Source organism: Pteronotus mesoamericanus, unplaced genomic scaffold (genome assembly GCF_021234165.1).
Source record: "Pteronotus mesoamericanus isolate MK-2021 breed Mesoamerican mustached bat unplaced genomic scaffold, CSHL_Meso_final contig_82, whole genome shotgun sequence".
Lineage (NCBI taxonomy): Eukaryota > Metazoa > Chordata > Mammalia > Chiroptera > Mormoopidae > Pteronotus > Pteronotus mesoamericanus.
The window spans coordinates 9,806,608-9,827,010 of NW_026555265.1; the positions used below are offsets into that span (position 1 = coordinate 9,806,608).

At 40.8% G+C, this 20,403-nt stretch overlaps 1 protein-coding gene across 1 annotated transcript in view; it reads right to left on the bottom strand.

Moving 5' to 3' along the window:
* Positions 1-20,403, bottom strand: part of SLC9A9 (solute carrier family 9 member A9) — a 507,378-nt gene that overhangs the window by 463,917 nt on the left and 23,058 nt on the right. Inside the window, exons 3-4 of the mRNA XM_054585160.1 lie at positions 3,567-3,644; positions 1,970-2,046 (exon numbers count right to left, since the gene is read on the bottom strand). Of these exons, the coding sequence (XP_054441135.1) occupies positions 1,970-2,046; positions 3,567-3,644 (155 nt within the window). The remainder of the gene's footprint in view (positions 1-1,969; positions 2,047-3,566; positions 3,645-20,403) is intronic.

A 20,403-nucleotide genomic window follows, 5' to 3' on the forward strand; every position in this document is an offset into this window, starting at 1 on the left:
AATTAATATCACCAGATTTTTTGAACTGAAGCTTTTTAAACAATTCAATTATATCACACACACACTCATTATACATTGTCACACTTAAAAATTAGATTTATTTATTTTTCATGATAATCAAAGCATATTATATAAATGCATATACTTAAATATACTGAAAATCAGCTATACAAAGGAAACAGGGAAATAATGGAAGCTGATTATTCCACAAGCTGACAGCATTGTCCACAAGTTTAAGATTTAGATCCATTCTAACTTTCAGATCTCCATATTACAGAACTGCTAAAGATCAAACTTTGCTATAAATGAACACTTGTTGACAGTCTGCACCTCTCAGAGCCTTCCATAAATGTGTAGGAACAATGTACAGGGATGTGTAGAAATTCAAGAGAAACTACTATAAGAAGCGGGGTGATGATAAGACCTACTGGGTGAGAAGTGAAGTTCTGAATTCTGTCTTGACCATATGACTGTGATGATTAAGATGATTAATTAGCCCTGGCTGGTGTGGCTCAGTGGACTGAGTGCTGGCCTGTGAACCTAAAGGTTGCCAGTTCGACTCCCAGTCAGGGCACATGCCTGGGTTGCAGGCCAGGTCCCCAGTTGGGGGCGTGCGAAAGACAACCGCACATTGATGTTTCTCTCCCTCTCTTTCTCCTTCCCTTCCCCTCTCTCTGAAAATAAATAAATAAAATCTTTTTTAAAAAGATGATTAATTAGCCTTTCAAGATGCTACTTTCTTCCTCTTCAGAATGAGGGGCTTTAATGACACAGATATCTAAGGGCCTTGCCAGCTTTGGAATTTGAATAGTTAGCTATGGCCGACCCATGGAACAGAAAGCCTCCCCTGCTTATGCTTTAAGAAGGATCGAGCCCACTCTGCCGCTCAGTCACAAACAGTGTAAAAACCCTTAGGTGTTGAGACTTGATGAAGTTCTCCAGTCAGCATTCCTGCAAGCCTCCACCTTCCGGTATGAAGATCTTCAGCTTCCTTGATGCTTTAAGCAGGCGAGACATTTTATATAAGGGAGACTGATTTTTTCTAGGCTTGACTCAAAAAAAATTTAATGGAGAATTCAACATATCCCCACCTCTCTCTTTCAGATACAAGTAGTGACAAATCCTTAGCCTTCCAGTGACACACTAACCATTCATAAGGGAAGGGCTGGATGAGTGACTAGTGTGTGTTGTTGCCTTCAGTTAGCTGTGTTAGGGACTTAACAGTTGTACACAGTAAAATTCAAGGGTGGAGTTGACATCCCCACCCTCCGTCATAGCAGTGAGATATGTTTTCTGCAGTGGAGGTTTACTATGTTGGATAGAATTATAAGTGAATAGGTTGGCTGTACCGTTTGGTACCACATTTTGCTTTATGATGAGCTGCAAGCCAGGGTCTACATAGTTAGATTTGGGATTCACCAGCATAAGGTATAATGAGAAAAAAAAAAACAACTGTATGCCACAGGGTATCAATGAAAAGCCATCCTAGCATTGAACAACTCTGCTGATATTTGGAGATGTCTGACTCCGATTGCTTTCTTGTAAACTTTCCCTTAGAAAGAAAACCTTTGACATATAGTTACTGTTGTATCCTTGTCAAATGCAGATAGGCTCTTTCAAAGAAGATGTAAAAAGAGTGCAGCGTGCTTATCTGTGTTACTGAAGCCAAAAGAAAAAAGAAAATGCAATGTGCTTCACATAATTCAAGCCAAGTTATCTATATTCCCTAAATCAGAAGCCCAAAACTCACAGAGAAAATCCTGCAATCAAAACTTCAGTTTGCTTTGATGTGAAACCTTGTGTTTGTCAGAAAGCTTGGAAGTGAATCAGAAAAAATGTGTGAAAATGTGATAGGCTGAAACAAGGACAGACAATTCACCCAGTCGCTGTGCGTCCAGGAGTGTGAGATTCCCGCCAGAGGTCGCCAGCCCACCAGCCTCGTGGAACCTGAGCTCCGACCGTCACTTACCCTATGACGATGCAGGAGATGGCAGTTCCCAGGAAGGCATATGTCAAAATAGATCCTAAGTTTTGAAAAAAGTGTCTCTGGGGAGAAAAAAGATATGTACTTTGTATAGTATATCAGCATTTGTTCTTAGTATAATAGGAAAAAAACTAATGTATGCATTTCACGGCCTCTCCCTTCCCTCACTGCTTAGGCAGATTTTGTTGTCGGTGCCTCAGTTCCTGGTTTTATTGCACAATTGTTCTCAACTAATCTACACCGCAAAGGACAGAGGTAGCTCGGAAAAGCTGGTGGGGGTGGGGGGTCCCCTGGACATTGCTGGAGTAGAGGTGAGGGAAACAACTCACAGGCCTGGCAGGACCTGAGACAAAGGGAAGGGACGGAGCCACAGCCACGCAGGGCTCTGAAAAGGGAGTTTTTAAGAAGTTTGTTGTTGTTGGAACTCCTTAGCATTTTAAAAATACTATCCCAAAAGATTTAATTTGCCTTTTGACTTTTATTATTGGACCTCTGACATGTTTCCTCTGAATGTAATGAAACAAAACTTTAATCACCTCCAACAGTTTATTTTCAAGACTGATTCAAAATGACACCTTGTACTGGGGCTGGGGATGAAGAAGAATGACCTGAATAAATCCAGCCTTCTCAATCTTTTCACATGCTTGCTCGGGAAAACTCCCTTCTAGTTCTCTAAGTGGGACCTGAGCAGCCAGAACTGACAGCAAGAGGGAGCCTGAGTACAGGAGAGAACCAAGCCTGTGCTGAGCAAGCTCCTGGCGCCTGGAGCTGGAGCTGATGGGCCACGGTGGAGGGCCCAGGAATGCGGCGTGGGGGCGGGCGGCCGCACAGCCGCCTGGATGCCTCTGCCTCCCAACACTCGGAGACGCCAGAGCCTTGTTTTGAGGCACAGGCGCTGCCAGCACTCCAGCTGTCACACGATTACTAATTTACCAGACATGCACGTTCAGGCTGGACCCAAGTAACAGCAGGGAGAGCCCTGAGACTATGGAACTGGGCTTCTCTGAGCCTCAACAGCTGAGTGCTAACCAAGCACACTGAGCTCTCACCCTGGTGGATAAACCCAATGCTATTAACAGCCAACCCTGTGATTACAGCCATCTAGAAAAACAATGTCCAACAGAGGTATAATGTAAGCCATGTGTGTTATTCAAAATTTTCTTGTAGCCACGTTAAAATGTTTTAAAAAAGCAAAATGAATTTTGATAATATATTTTACAAAACCCATATACCCCAAACATTATCATTTTTACATGAAATCAATATAAAACATTATTGAGATATTTTACATTCATTCTTAATACTAGGTCTGAGAAACCCAATGTGTATTTTACATGTAACGCACATCTTCATTTAGGCTAGTGCATTTCAAAGGCTTAATGCTACATGTGGCTAATGGCTAGTGTCCGGGCCAGAGCAGGTTTAGAAGAATTGCAAGCATGTCCGATTTCAATCTGTATCACATAATCTAATATAATAATATTCTTACCAAATAGGTAAACCCATATGACTGGTTTCTCAGGACTGCTGATAAAATTCTCTAATTAATGATGAAAGAAGAAAATGATCACTGTACATTTACCTTCTTCAGGCTGTATCCGGCATGAAATATAATAGGTGGCAGCAGGACATTGAAGAAGATTTCTGGATCAAATGTCATCTGCCCGAAAACACAAAGTGCAGTCAGAAAGATGTTCCTCTGAGCCACCAAAGAAATCTTTTTAAAAAATATAGTTACATCATCTTCTCTAATGTCGTATGAAGAATATTATCATACTACTACATTATCAGAGATGAAAATAAGAGAAAGTGTAAATTTAGACATTCATATGTGCAATAAACTGTAAAGTAATATTTTAAATGTAAAGCCTATTCTACTCCATTCTACAGCTAACACCAACAACAACAAACTTCAAGGAAACTTTTCTGGACAAAGAAAACTTTTTCCTTTTATTTTGCTTAGTTTTTTATTCCTCATATTTTAAATGTTTTTATTTCATTCTGTTTTCTTTTTCTGGTCAAAAGGAATTAGTAGTGCTCAAACATTTTAGCTTCTGACAAAAAATTTATTTAAATTTTTGCCAAGTAAAACATTTTCCCTACTTTATCCCATTCCAAAGTTTAAAATATTTTTAGACTCTGTGAAAAAACACATTTTTAAAGTGATAATGGATTTTCTAGTTTATTGGCTTTTATTTCAATGCCAAAGTAAAACTGGCCACACAAAAAAAAAATGGACTTGGTGTGAAGTACAATGAAATGAGTTGTAAAAGTTTTTGAACCCAGTGTCTGCAATTTGCTGGGTAGTCTGAAAATGAAAACATTTAAGCTTTAAAACCTTCCTTAGAATCATTCTCTTTTTCCCCTTACCCTCCCCTTCCTCACCCACCTCTCTCTCCCTCTCTTTCTCTCTCTCTCTCTCTCTCACACACACACACACACACACACACACTGCATTCATTATTTTACCACCAAGGCCTTCTCACCAGTATAGTACTCATCAAAACCTTTCAGATGTATGGACTTCACACTTCACAACTGTAATTTCTCATTTCCTTCTCCTTTTGTTCCTGAATTCTTACTCATCTCTGAAGGTGGATCTTGAAAGCTACTCCTCCCTGATGTTTTGATTTCCTGTTCAAAACTGACTCTTCTCTCTTCTATGCTCTTTCTGTACCCTGGACCCTTCCTAGGAGCATATGTGCTTCACAACATACTTTGTGCAATTCCTGGGTTGTGTTTGACTGTTTACCCATCAAATGGGAGTTTATCCAGGATCATAACAATGCCTTAGACAATTCTATGTTGCTTCCATCCATGCCAGTGCTAGTTCATTGCTAAAAATATATTTTCTAAATTGAAAAAAAAAATTACTTTTGAGAGTCACATCTATTCAGATGTAATAAGCTATGTATGTATCCATAATACCCTCACACATCATAAGTATGGATTAAGTAGAAATTAGGAAAAGCCTCCCTTTACTCCATTTTGTAATTCTGGCTGAGCTGAGTGTTGCCAGAGTCCGTCTTCTCCCGACCCCGTGCTGACCCCTTGACCCCACTCATCTAAGAGTAGGAAGGGGTGGTGGAGGGAGGAAGAGCCCTCTCGCAGACCTAGTTATCCATCCACTGATGCTCAGCCACGTGTACAGTGAACATTCAGGTAGGTCAGTGATGGCTCAGCCACATCTCCTTGCCTCAGTTTCTTCATCCTTAAAATGAATATAATAATTGTGGTATCTGATTCTAAGATGGTTATAAAAATTAAATGAATTAATATTTGTAAAGCTCTTACAGCTTTGCCACTTTGTAAGCAGTTTTAAGAATTTATAACTAAAGGAAATAAAATAGGTGAATAAAATTTTGAAGTTATTATTTCAAAAAACTGCCCTGTTATCAGGAACTCTTGAAGGTCATAACTGTGTCGAATCTGGGCAAAGATCTTATTTTTCCTTCTAAGTTTACTCTTTTTTCTAAGATAATCTGAATCACCATTGTTGATTTATTTTTATGAGGCCTCTTGGAGAGTATATCAATTGCACATTTGAAAGTTTGTAGCAAAGAGATGTACTTCTGAGAGCTGGAGGGACGAGGCTGTGCAGCTGTGATCGTGTGGAAGGCAGCAACAGTGGTACAACATCACATCTTGGACAGAAAATCCCTGCCTCGGCAGTTTTTCTGCAAAAATCAGGTTGATCGCTCAGCCAGAACATTTCAATAAGCAGAATGCCCATTCCCTGCACGCAGGTTAACTAACGTGCTATTGAGTGTTTTCTGGAGCAGCCAGAGGAAACTGGCGGCTGGGAATGGCGTGCAGCACACGAGGATTTATTTGTATATACAAAACAGATTTGTGTTGCTTTTAGACTGGCTGTAAGCTTAGGAGCTGCTAAATCAGAGTTCTGGGAGTGACTCCAAACCCAGACAATTTCTCAGAAATGGCTGGGTCTGCTCTGCACCAACCTCCAGATGGCGGTTCCACATGCCATTTTCTCTGCGTTCAAGCCATGGCCTTGGAGACGAGATTGCTTTTAAGGCCCAAACAATTAATATCTTTCATTACAGAATAAGGGGGAAATATCTAATAGAGGGGTGAGTGGGAAGAGTAGTAAGGTAAAAACATTTCAGCTGAAGACACTAGTTGTTTGCGATACAGATCTCATAGACCAGCACTGTCCAGTGGAACTTTGTGTGATGATGGAAATGTTCTGTAACTGAACTGTACAATAAGGAGCCACTGGCCACACAGGTTACTGAATAATTAAACTGTAAGCTCGTACTGGAGAAGTGAATTATTTTATTTTCATATCTGTGGCTAGCTGCTGTTAGACAACACATTTATAAACAGTTGCTAATTTAAAAATCCTTTCATTCAGTGTTCAGATGGTCTATCACCCTTTACAAGGTATTGCTAATTTGGAGCAACAGACCTGAGACTCTGAGATGGAAGATTTATGGATACTTCAGGAAAGCAGTGAGATCTTTAAGTACTGAGTTTTGAGTTTTTAAAACATCAGATAATATGGGGGACACAAAAATATCACTATGCTCACCAGGATGCAGTAGTATCATCTCATACCTGCTCCAGGATTAGGTTAGGAGTGGCCTAATCCTATGTTTACAGAGATAATCAACTTGAAAATTTTCAATAGTGGAAAGAAAATGTACCCAGTTTCATCCCCAATTTCATCAGAAAGGAACAGATACAAAATTCTATTTGGGCCTGATTATTAAGGCATCCAGCAACTCAAGATGACTTATCTGGAAAGAAATATCATTGTTCTACTAAGCTACTAAATAAATAAGCACTAAAATAACCATGTTAATAGACGACTGTGATTTATGTGGCATATTACTTCCTAAGAGGCACTTTAAAAACATTATTTCATCAACTCTGACAACATTCCTGACTGGTAGCTGGCAAATGCAATTATCCCCATTTTCCAGAGACAGGACCTGGACGCATGGCATGTCCTGTGTCAGTCAGTGTGGCAGGGGTGTCATTGGGAACAGGGTGTATATGCATGAGAAAGCTAACTGTTCTTTCTGAGGCAACACCAAGCTAACATAATTGCTTAAAGCAAGATTTAAGAGTGTTTAAGAGAATTCGGGACTCAGAAGTAGGCTTTCATTATTTCAGCAATTCCTACGTCCTTTGGAAAAGTAAAAGTGGCTAACATAATAATGTAGTCAATCATCTCCAATGCTCTGCTCATTAAAAGTTTAACAGCCCCCTTCTTTGCTGCAAAAATACTTAACGATATGTGATAGGTGAACTGAATCAGAAAAGAAAAGACTGTGGAATTTCAGTACAAGACAGGTAGCTAAACTGTAATGGTTCTCTAGTACAGAGAGAGCAGGCTGGACTTGCTGGCCCTCCAGGGATGCTTGACGTTGAAACAGCATAGGAGCTGGGTTTTGAAGGATGGGTAGGAGACTATCTGTAGAGCATCAACATTCAGAACCCTGCTCCTTTGCCTGTTCTGGGGACAGTGGGCCAGGCTCACAAGCCACTTTCCTCTGTCCAAGCTGTGCGTTGGTGTGGGAAGCATGGGGGTGGGACAAAGAATAGATTCAGAATATCTGATGAAAATATAGCAGATACTTGTTAGGTGACCTTGGTCTATTTAACCTCTCTGAACTTTGGTCTCCTCATTTGCAAATGCGCATGCAAAGAACTACTTCTTAGAGTTGCTTTTGTGGATTAAATGTAAAGACAGGTACATAGGGTTCCACCTAGTACCAGCCCTGTTTGTTTCTCAAGAAGTGTTGCTGTACCTGAATCTATGAAAGAAACTGTTGGAATAATGTACTTAGGACAGAAAGCACAGGGTGCACTTATGGAATAGAAATAGACGCTTAGGGCTCTTGAGAAATGGAAGGTTAAGGCTTTGCATGTGGGCATTGCCCAGACTATGAACCTCCCTCTGACATAATGGAGATGGATTTAAACTGTATTCATTAAACACTTAAATGGCTCTTGGGAGTATCAATTTGTATAACCTTTTAGTAGACTAATTTAGCAATGGGTATGGAAGTGTCCATACGTTTATTGAACATGTCATCTGAGAACCTGTCCTGCAGATATGCTGACACATGTGTGGAACGACATAAGGACAAGAACACTCATTGAAGATAAAAGAGTAGAAAAACAAAAAGCACTAAGGACGGTTAAACCTTGGACTGGTTAAATAAATTATGGTGCAATCTGTAAAACTGACTCCTATGCAACTGTTAGAAAGGCTGAGGAACTAATATGGCTGCTGCTCAAATTTGTTGTCAAGCCAAAAGAGCAAGGACTAGAACAGCATTCTGGTATGTGTGACAAAAATTGCTATGGGATCACCATACCTATTTCCCTCTTTTCCTGCCCAGACACCCAGACTACATTTCCTGGCGGTCATGTGCGGCCATATGACCAAGGTCTGGCCAATTGAATGTGGACAGAAGTCATGAAGCCATTCCCAACCTGCCCCCTAAAACTCCCTAGATCTTCAGTGCTCTCTGTCTTCCTGGCTTTGCTGGCTCATAGAGAGCATTTGGCAGAAGTCCCAAATCCATGGGGACTGGCAGAGACAACAGATTAAAGGATACTATGGTAATTAATGGCTCCTGGAGAAGGCTGCGGTGCAACCTCTCCCTGGTCCAAAGGCCATTCTGGATTCAGACATGAGCAAGAAATAAACCTTTTTTCTGTTATGTTATTGAGATTTGGAGGTAGTTTGTTACAGCATTTGGCTTAGTCCATGATTTGTGTTAAAAAGGGGGAGTCTGTCCTTTACCTGTATACGTATATACGTAAGTACACATACTATTGGTTACCTCCTAGAAGGTTAAGGAGGAGGACCTCGAGGCAGGAAGTGGGTGGGAATGGAAGGGTTTTCCATGTACACTTAATGAGGGTGACTTTCTCTGTCCTGGCTTCATATCAATGGCTACAGAGGGACCACTGCTCAGAGCGGTGCACCCAGCATCTCTGCCACAGTGACACATATAGAAAATGGTTGTCTTAAGTCAGTGGGGGAGGTTAGGGGACTTATCAGACTACCGAGGACTGAAAAGGTGAAACTAAGGCTCTGACCATCCTGGGCCTGAGGACAAAGCAATTGAAACCTCCTGGTGCACCTGTAACCCATCAGCACGCCAGCTGGGGAGCGCTGTGCAGGATGTAACACTCCTGGCCCCCGTCCCACCTTTCACTCACCCCACCCCAGGAAAGAGAGTGACTAGTCCGATCGGTGAGTTAGAGAAAAGGAATCGAGAGAGTGCTGCTCAGCACCACCATCCCCCCTCACCACGAAGGAACCGGCCTGCATGCAGAAAGTGCACGTGCCTGGCTCCTCCAGCTCTCAGCTTTTACGAGAGCAGAGCCCAGCCGGAGGCCTTTGCTGTCCAGCTGGGCCTGTGGCTGGATGGATAAGTCTTTCTGATTCAGGAGTGAAAGATGACAAGCCAGCTCACAAGCCTTTTTATTTTATTCAGCTTTTGATCTCCATCCTTCTCATTTCTGTACCTATGTCTCAACTAGTTACAAATTCAGGTGGGCAAAAGAGATATTGAATGACCCCTTCAAGGTTCCAACCATACCTTTTTGTATCTGTGGAACCTTGAGCCACATGAATGTATTATCTAATCAAAAAAATAAAGGCATTTTCTTTCTTTTTTTTTTTTTTTAAATGAGATGTCTTGAGTAGATTAGTTTGAAGGGATCTCAAGATTGGCCTGGTTGGAGGAAAACCACTCTCAGGTTGCAGTTCCCAAAATGAGCACATGGGAATGATAATGTGACTGAAAGTGGCTGTAGTGGGAAGGGAAGAAAACAACAAACCCAGAAGACATTCATTCATTCATTCAACAAGGCTTTACTTCGAACAAGCCAGGCTGTGGCAGAAGGGTCAGTAGGGCTTGCAGGTGAAATAGAGAGGCGAAAATGAAAGGCCCCAGAAGGCACTTCTGTCTTTGCACCTGGACGAGTGGCAGGGCACATGTGCTTGGGGAGGAACTGACTTGGCAGAGGTAAGAAGAGTGAGAAAAGCTCACTGAGTGTGAGGGATCTGTGAGAAACACGGAAACATGTGCTTGGAGGAAAGGTCAGAGCCGAAGAGAAATGCTCTACAACCATCATCATAAATGATTTGACGAGTATAAATGGACTCTCGGAGGAAGTGAGTGCCATAGAACAGAGAGGAGGACGAGGGACAGAATGCTGGACAGGGAAGAAGCAGTACCACCATGGAGGGAGACAGCGAAGGAACAGAGCAAGGAGGAGAATGAAGCTGGGGTCACAGGAAGCCAGGGAGGTACAGGAGGTGCTGCCCCTTCCACAGAGTATCTGGGCTGCCAGATTGAGCAAATAAAAGTACAGGCCATCCAGTTACATTGCAACCTCAGATAGACAACACTTTTTCAGAATAATCCTACTACTGCATTTGGAACATAATTTTCCCCAATTATTCTTTGTTTATCTGAAATTTAATACATAAAGAGAGAAAAAGGCAAGACAAAAAAACAAAATGAGCTTGTGGTTTTGGGCCTCGCTGAGTTGGGGAACGACGGAGGGGCGGCTGACGCTACCTACCCGACCCTGCTGTCAATGGCTGAGGAAAGCAGTTTCAGCACCCAGCAGAGATCTTCTAGATTTCATAATTGGGAGGTAGTTCTTGATCCTTTTCAATTGGTTTCAACCCAGAAGTGGGTACGAAGGGTTGAGGAAAGAGTGAACAAGTAGAACACGCAACTGTAGGCTCTGGGCCCTGAGTTCGGAGGCTGCTTGTCAGGCTCTGTCAGGAACCTGAGCAGAGGCCCTTAGGAGGGAAACAAAAGGATGCAGGCCACAGAGGAGGAGGCAGGAGAGCAATGAGGACAGAAATGGTGGGGGTAAGTCTAGGGAGGCAAGGAGGTAATAGGAGCAGACAAAAAGATAACAAATTAACGTTTTGTAAAATTGGGGAGAAATACTACACTCAACATTCAAATCTGTGAACTGACCATGTTAGGAAATGGTTCTTCACCATAAAAAGCCTTTCATTCATTCTAGATGTTTCCTACAGAGTGCTGGTGGTGAGCAGGCACTTGTCAGTTTTACTTCACGTAGGTGGATATTTAGGAAATACTTCGTGTTACAGCCACACAGACTATCAGAGGGAGAAGAGACCTTAGCAATCAGCCATTCAAGGGGTTGCAAACTGATCTCTGCCAACATCCAGGCTCTATGGAGAGGAGAGTGGTGACAGGAAGTGGGGAGAGATGCCCTGGCGCCCCCTGGCTCTGCCCTCTGGGTTCTGCCTGAACAGCTTTGATCTCACCTGTTTTGCACACTGTGCAGGGTTTTCAGATTTTCTTTGAATGAAGGGATCCTGTGCTTAAAAAAAATGTATGTAACCCTGACTTAATATTGTCCCCCAGAAGTTTTAAAGGACATGTGCAAGGTCATCAGGTCACTCAGAGGCACCACTGACTTAGAAATCCTAAACAAAAGCTCTTTCTCTTTTATTATATTTACGTTTTGAATTTTGTTTTAAACAAGTTTTAAATGACATGTCAGAATTAAAGACTCTCTTCACCAGAAGTAAGCAATACCCTGCAGTTAGAAAGTATTTTTTCCATAACTGTATTCCTGTACTTTATACATACACATATGCATCCATAAACAACAATTAGTATTATTTATGTATTTTTAAATTTAACAGAAATTTAACAACAAATACTCTTTTGCATTCTCTTTACTTTCAACATGGATTCTAAGCTCATAGCTTAGACTTAGCTACATTAATACATGTGGCCCTTCCCCATTTACTTAAACTATTGTATAGTTTTCTAGTACATGAAGATATCATTATTGGTTTTGTTTTCCCTTCTTTAAGAAGAGAATTAAGTCAGTTAGGTTATTTCCTATTTCTTGCTGTTATTAAAAATAATGCAAATGATATTCTGGTGCTGAAGTCCTTGTATACATGTGAAAGTTTCTCTAGAAGGGGAAAATACATAGAGGTAGCACTTGCCGGTGTGGCTCAGTCAGTTGGGCATCATCCTGCAAACCAAAAGATCACAGGTTTGATTCCAGGTCAGAGCACATACCTGGGTTGCATGTTCAGTCCCCAGATGTGGTGTGTGCAAGAGGCAACCAACTGATGTTCCTCTCTCTCATCGATGTTTCTTCCCCTCTCTTTCTCCCTCCCTTCCCCTCCTCTTTAGAATCAATAAAGGAAAAAAAAATTTTTTTAAGAAAATAAATAAAGGTAGAGCTCTTCAATGATAAGGTATATGAATCTTAACTTCACTAGGCATTGCTAAATTACTTTAAAGTGATTACACTGACTTACTCTCCCACAGGACAGTATAAGAGCATTTCCCCACATTCTTGCCATCACTTAATATTGACAAATTTCTAATTTTTGCCAGGCAGATAAGGATGAGCTGGTATCATATTATTGTTTACTTTGCATTTCCCATTACTAAGGAAATGAGCATATTTTCCTTGTTTTTTGGCCTTTTGTGATATCTCTTTAGTGAATTTTTGGACTATGTCTTTTGCCCAGTATAACTTTTTCTCTTTAAATAGGTTCTTTAATAAATCTTGTTACTATTTTGTTTTAATTATTTACATTTCAGGTATATTCTTCTATTTTTTTCAATTCTTTAAACTGTTTAACTTGTCTTTTAACTTCGTTAATGGTGTCTTTTTCATGCAAAAGTTTTTCATTTTAATATAGTAAAGTTTACTACATTTTTACCTTATGATTTCAGCGTTTGGTAACTTCTTTAAGAAATCTCTCCTTATCCTGATGTCATAAAAATACTTTCTCTTAAAGTTTTATTTTATTGGCTGTTTACAGTTAAGCTTTTAATCCATCACAAGTTTACTGGTTATATGATATGAAATAGGAATCTAACTTACTCTTCCTCCATATGAATAGTCATTTGTCCCAAAAATATTCATAAGCATTTGGTAGTTTATCCTTTATCCCACTGATTTCCATTAGCTCATCTGTCACTGTCCAGTGTTTCTCAAAGATTCATAAAACATTTAGTCTAATAAATATTTAATATCTATGATCCAATAGCCAGCCTATTTAATAATTCAAAATATAGGAAAAGCTTTATACAGTCAAATATTCACTGAAGCATTAGTTACTCTAAATTTAAAAACAACTCAAAAATCAACCACATTTACACCCCTCACCCTGCATTTTTCAAAGCCTGAGGAAAGGTTTAGTGTATGATAAAAAAAATAATAAAGCAATAATAAAGCAAGTTACAAAGGTTTAGAGACCATTTGATTTACTCTAGATAGGAAACATGTAAAAAGACTGAATGGAAATTGAGCAAAATTTACAGTGTTTGCAAAATGTTGTTGGATTATTTGAGTTCTTCCTTAAAAAAAAAAGGAAACTTTCCTGTCCTCAAATGAAGATCTTGTAAAGTGATCATTTAGGTAGTTATACCACAAATGCAGTAGAATGGCTAATAAAAACCACATATATTTTTAAAGCGACAAAAGACTATGAATATCTGAAATATAATGGAAGCTTTTAAAAAGTTAGGAATAAAAGGTAATAAATAATATATGACATGCTCTGGCCAGCATGGTTCATTTGGTTGGAGCATTATCCTATAAATTGAAAGGTCACAGTTTCGATTCCCAATCAGGGCACATGCCTAGGTTGTGGGTTCAGTCCCTGGTCAGAGTATACGCAAGAGGCAACTGACTGATGTTTCTCTGACATTGATGTTCTCTCTCTTTCTCTCTCCCTCCCTTCCCCTCTCTCTAAAATCAATAACCATGTCCTTGGCTGAAGATAGAAGATAATAATAATAATGATAATAATAAAAATAATAATAATAGATTGAGAATTGAGGACCCTGATTTGTTATAATTTTTCAGTTTGATAAAATATTAGAAGGGCCTGATGTAAAATCTATCAGGTAAGCAATAACTGTTTTTTAAATGATTAACCCATGCCATATCGAAATTTATTGTTATTTCCATTCTTTTCAGAAGTTATTGCAAAACTGAGTACAGTCCCCCAAATAGAATACTTAATATAATGAATGTCAATGGTTAAAAATAGTAGATCTCAGAAACATATATATTTTGTATTTTAGTTTGTGGAAGCTGAACTATATTATAAAGAAATGGGGAGAGAACAATGTAAAGAAAAATTTAATATTCATGAATTAATACTGAGAAATTATGAGAATATTTCTTTTCAAGTAATTAAAATTCCAGAAGTAACAAATACACTATTGTGAACATTATACAATATGCAAAAATGATAGATACAGTCACTGCTATCTTATTGGAGGTAGACAGTTGTCTACAACGCCAGGTAAAATTAAGTGGAAAATTGAGAACAAAACATTGACATGATTCTAAATATTTAATTTGGCAGCATGGATTTGTGAAATGAATACTGAACTCAGAGTTAGAAGACCTGGTCCTAAGACCAGCTCTGCCACAGATCAATCATGACCAAGTCACAAAAGCTTTCAGTGCATCAGTTTCCTACTCCGAGACATGTATGGGGGCCATATGTGTTTGCCTCTTAGAATAATGGTGAGTTTGCAATGGACAATGCAGTAGGGGAAAACCTTTGTAAATTACCAACTACCTTGGAAAAACTTATATGCACTCATTATAACTTAGGGCTGGAGTTAAAGGTCTGTCTTCCTCACTTATAGACTGGTATAGTTACCTCTTGTCAACTAATTATAATAACAATTAAGAAAAAATAACAGCCCTGGCTGGTGCAGCTCAGTGGATTGAAAGCCGACCTGTGAACTAGAGTCACTGGTTTGATTCCCAGTCAGGGCCCACGCCTGGGTTGCAGGACAGGCCCCCAGTAGGGGGCGCTCCAGAAGCAACCACAAATTGATGTTTCTCTCCCTCTTTTTCTTCTTCCATTCCCCTCTCTAAAAATAAATAAATAAAATTTAAAACAACTCTTTATTTTAAAAAAAGAAATATAACAAGGTGACATTCCCATAAGATTGTTACAGTTTTAAAAGAGCCTTCATACATAGTTTCTCATTTTTTTCTTCTCAACAACCCTCTGAGGTGAACACCCCACCTTTACAGAGGTGGAACCAAGGCTTAAAGAAAATGATTTCCCCAATGTCACATACCTTGTAAGTAAATACTTCAACTCAAACCCTGGATTCTAATTGTGCAACCACTACTTTGTTGATAACAATAATGGTAACAAAACTAACAGTTAATATATTTTGAGGACTTACTATATTTTGAGGAGCCAGGTAGTATACTAAGTGCTTTACATGTATTTTTTTCATTTGCAACTCACAATGACTCTACACAGTAGTTAGGAATATCCCATCTTACAAATGGGGAAACTGAAGTTTAGGGAGGTTATCACACCCAACATCACCCAGTTGATAAGTGGCATTTGAACCAAGTAATATGGCTCCAGAGGTGCCCCACTAACTACGATATCCTGTCGGCTGTTCACCTGCCGGCTCAGGTCACACGCTCCACTGCTGGATGTGTCCTCATTAGCTGGAAATACAGAAGAGCCACCTAGGTTTTCCAGGTAGTTGCCACAGCACCCAGTCACCGATAGCTAGAAAGTCTCCTGTGTTTCTGCATAAGATTCTTGATGCATGAACTTCCCTCAGTTACCTTTGTGACTTTCTGCTAACATAACCATACCTCCTGATTTGACTTGGCAGCATGGAGTTGTGAAAAGTAAGGACAGTTTCAAGGAATGCCTGTTGTCCTGGTGTAATTATTCATCGTGCCCTTCTTAACTCTCAAGTCCCAATTAAAAGACAAATGATACGGTTTCCCACTCCTAACTGCAGACACCCAGACTCCAGGCCTTTTCACTGACTACATAACTTGGTTTGGCTGTTGTTCCCTTGTGGGCCTTTCCTGTCTTGTGTGGGTCACCTCCTTCCCCTTCCAGCTGTGGTGCTGCCATGAAACTGGGCGTCCATTCTAAGACTGACTCAATATCAGCGGGAAAGGGAAGGTAACAGGAAGATATCAGAAGGGCCTGGTCCCCCAAACCACCAAGAAGTCTCATTCCTCAGCACCCAGATGAGAATCACAAAAGAAAAAGCATCCAGACCTGTGTGTCAGGAGTCAATTTCTTCCCCCACCCCCTGCGCCACCAATCTGGAACTGATCCTGATCTCAGCCAGTCACTAAAGTAAAGGCAAAAGAAACCAAACTGTGCTTTGTAACTCTTCCGAATATACTGGAGCATTAAAGTTCCACAGACTTTCTTTTTTTTTTTTACCTTATAATTTGTCTGAGTTTGCATTATCTTTTGGTGTCTCAGCTTTGAAGTGTGTGCAGCTTCCCCATCCCAAGACCTCAGGGGAGCAAGAGGCCTGGGGAAGTTGGACAGGGAAGGGCTGAGTCAGCTAGAACCGCAGTCACAGCAGGAACACCTGAGGGGATCTGGGAGTGGAGGAGAGGTGCTGAAATCAGCAAAAAGTAGATACCAAACAGCCTGATTTCAAAGTAAAATGACGAGGTTTCCAAATGGTGCATTCACCTTTAATGATGCATTAAAAACACCACCGCAGGTTCTTTATCACCCACCCCAAACTTTGTCCCAAGGGGGAGCCATGCTTGTCAAGGGAAGATATTAAGCAGAGCAATATTTACATCTAACACTAAACACAACTTCGCTCATTTATTTTGAAAAGCAACCCTCTAAAGTGGGTATCGCTAAGTCCAGTTTTAATAGATAAAGAAAAATATGAGAAGTTAACTTGTTAAAGGTCTCAATGTTAGAAGTGGCAGAGATAGGATTTGGCTGTACATTTAATTGCAAAACTACAGGGGACTGAATATTTGGGTTGCATCAGGATTCTTATGTGGAAAGCTACCACCCAAGGTGTTGGTAGTAGGAGGCAGAGCCTTTAGGAGGTGATTAGGTCATAAGGGTGGAGCCCTCATGAATGGGATTAGTGCCTTTATAAAGGAAACCTGAGAGAGCTCTCTCTTCCTTTACCCTGCAGGAAGACAGCCATCTATATACGAACCAGGAAGCTTGCTCTCACCAGACCCCAAAGTATGCCTTATTGGCATAAAGATTATTTTGAGAAACAGCAAACACCAGATAAGCTCTGAAAACAGACTTACAATTAACATTTTGTAAGGGAAAGCTACATTAAAAAAACCTCAATTTGTAAGGCTGTCTCCTACTCAGTACCAGGAAGAGAAGGATGACTCTAAATCATAAGAAATTTATCAGTGGAGAAGATGTAACAACCTTACCCTGTTTGCCGTATTTTACTGGTCACCTTCTTAAAATGTGCCACGCTACACCTTTATTTCTTTGTTTTAGTTGAAGGTGAATTCTCAGCCATCTCTTTGAGCTTCCCATTCTCTAGATTTATCCAATGTATGAGGGAAGACCCCCTCCTCAGGAAACCGGAATTATTTTCTAGAGGATGGGCCACTTGTAGTGTAAGCTTCCCCGGCTAAGTGAGTGTTCTAGAAACCCCTCTGTATCAGTGTACCTGCTGGAGTTATTGTGAGAGGCTATGTTCAGCTTCAGTGAATTTTTCTGAAGACCCTTTCAATGCATTTGCCCATTTCTGGAAGGATGATTTATGAGCACAGCTGCCTACGCCATGCTGAGTGTTCAGCAGCTTTTGACCAAAAACAGCATGACCCTCATGTCCCACCCTCCCTATTCACCTGATCTTGCCCCAACAACTTTTTTTGTTTCTTTTCCTGGATGAAACAAGTCCTCAAAGGGAAACGGTTTAGTGATGTGGAAGAGGTGAAACAAAAACATCAGAGGCACTAAAAGGAATCAAATCAATGAGTTCAAAAAGTGTTTTGAGCAGTGGAAAAAAATGTCTTGATAATGGGTATTGCATCAAATGGATAAGACTTTGAGGGTGACTAAAGTTTAAACAGGTAAGAATAAATACACAATTTTTAATAAATAAATTCTGGATTTTTGGCATCCCCCTTCGTATATATGAAATAAACATGTTAATAAACTTCGGTTTGTTTTTCTCTTGTTAATCTGGCCTTTAGTAGAGGTGCCCTATTCAAGAACATACATGCGCAAAAGACTTTTTTCTCCGCGACGAGGGCCGTGTGGTGAGTCCTGGGATTCCCCTTTGGTGAGGCCTTATTTCCCCTTTTGTGAGGAGTTCTGCCAGCCTTTCAGGGATTGCCAAGACCACAAACAGCCACCTCACCGAGGTCACTCTCTTTCCAGAATAGCCCACCTCCAAAGACAGAGTGGCTTGGTATTTTAGAGGTCAGGCCATCTCAGTCCAAGTGGGATGACTCTGAAGGGCCTTCTAACTCCAAGGACTTAGCCTGTGTCAGAGCCTCACACCTCCCTGAGCCACTCCAGGTTCATCCCCCTTCCCTCCAGAAGGTGCTACTCTCAAGCGCACTCAACCCTTCTGCCTGCTTAACTCTACCACAGAGTATGCTCCTATGGAAACCAGTATGCAACAGTCCAAAAGAAAGGTGAGGAGCACCCGAACTTGCAGGATACTCTTGCTCCACACACCCCCACATGAGGCAGAACTCCATAAACCAGACAACATCCAGTCAGTCTTGTAATCAGAAATGGATCTGAGCGGTGCACGGGAGAGGCCCAATGCAAGACAGGCTTAAGTAGAACAGGGGGCAAGCCAGTCAAATGCACAGCTTCCTTTGGGCCCACCCTCCTGGGCTGGCCAGTGTGGATTGCACCCTCACGCTGCATTGGCTACTGATGGGGAGCTGCTTTCTGACCTTAAGGAAGAACTGGGGAGGGCAGTCAGACTGAACCTTATGTTGCTATTCTTTGGAGACCAGCAATCACAAATGAGCACTGTTGCCACCGTTTAAAGCCTTAGGAGAAACAAAGCGAAGGCGAGAAGAATGGAGAGACCCTTTTTAAGTTTTATCTACTCAGACTAAAAAGTCTCAGAGGAAATCTTTCTTTGTCCTTCCCTTTCTCCTCCTCTGTTTCTCTCTCCTCTTCCCAGCCTCCTTTTCTCTCTTTCCCTCCATCCCTAGTCCGTCACTTGGAGATGAGACTCCCAGCAATTCAACCCTCTGAGTAGCAAACAAGCATCCCAGAGCCCCAGTACTTCCCTCTGAGGGGAATCTGGGATGGGTAGTTGAGTGTACATAGGCCAGCAACTAAGATGGGGCCATAGAGCCACTGACAAGCAAAGAATGACATTTTATTAAGTCCCCTACTCACTGGGATCCACAGCGTGTCCGCCACATGCCAGTGCCCTGACCTGAGCTGAGAATACCATATGACCACAGACAGCTTTGTCCAGAACCTACGGTCTCGTGAGGAGATAGGTATTAATCAGATATCATAGTTATAGATGCCAACTTACAACTCAGCTAAGGCACAGTGGGAGGACCGCAGGTGGGGCTATGAGATGAGAGAACTGGTTACTTGAGTAGAACAGTCTGGGGTCACTTGGAGTGGGGACAAGTGCTCCCACAAGCTAACCAGACCGTAAGAACAGCTTTATCTGATGTTAAGAGCCCCTGTACACACTGGTGTTGCTGAGACCCAGAATATGGTATTTAAGATTTCAGTGAACAGAATTTTTTAAGAAAGTTATCAAAAATAGTTAAAATAAAACTAAAATTTTAATAAAATATGACCTATTGAACTGATTTCTAAGTTGAGGTGTGCATGTGTTTAGGGAGTGTATAAAGAACATTGTATGTTTCATTTTTATTTCATTCTCTTAAAAATTCTGGTTTGATACTGCTTTATAATTTATATAATACAGCCACACAGCAGTACTTGCATCTCATTTGTAAATAAACAGGTGTACATACACTCAAGAGACTTTCACTGATAGGGCGGGTGCATAAACAAAAGTTTAGAAATTGGTGCTTTAAGGTATGAAGCAGTTACCTGGTGGTTAGTAAGAAAAATGACTATTTATTGAGAACTTATTTCATGCCTAGCATATTAACCCTTTCTACAAATTATTTCATTTAGTCCTTCTGAGGTTGGTACTGGTATTCATTTAGGGTTAGGCCGTACATGAAAGTTCACCTCCCAGGCTAAAGGTAGGCCTGGGATTTGAACCCCAGGAATCTGGCTGCAGAGTGGGGCTCTAACCACTATATAGGCCATTTACCACCACATATGTGTTAATGTTTAAAAGAGTACTATTTTCAGTATTTTTCAAAAAGGTTACTTTGAAAGGATCCTTTGTTGAAGGATAACACGTAGTAAATACAGAAAATAGCATCAAATAACAAAGCATGTATCATACTTTTTAAACATTGGCCTCTCAGGGAACATAATCACCATGATCTTGAACTGCTTGATCTCAAACAGAATAGCACAGGGGAGTGGAGAGAACAGCTTCAATGACCCCTGATGCCAACTCCATGACACAATAGCCATGAAAACCTGTCCTTTTGCACTGAAGTGGGTGGCAGCTACTTAG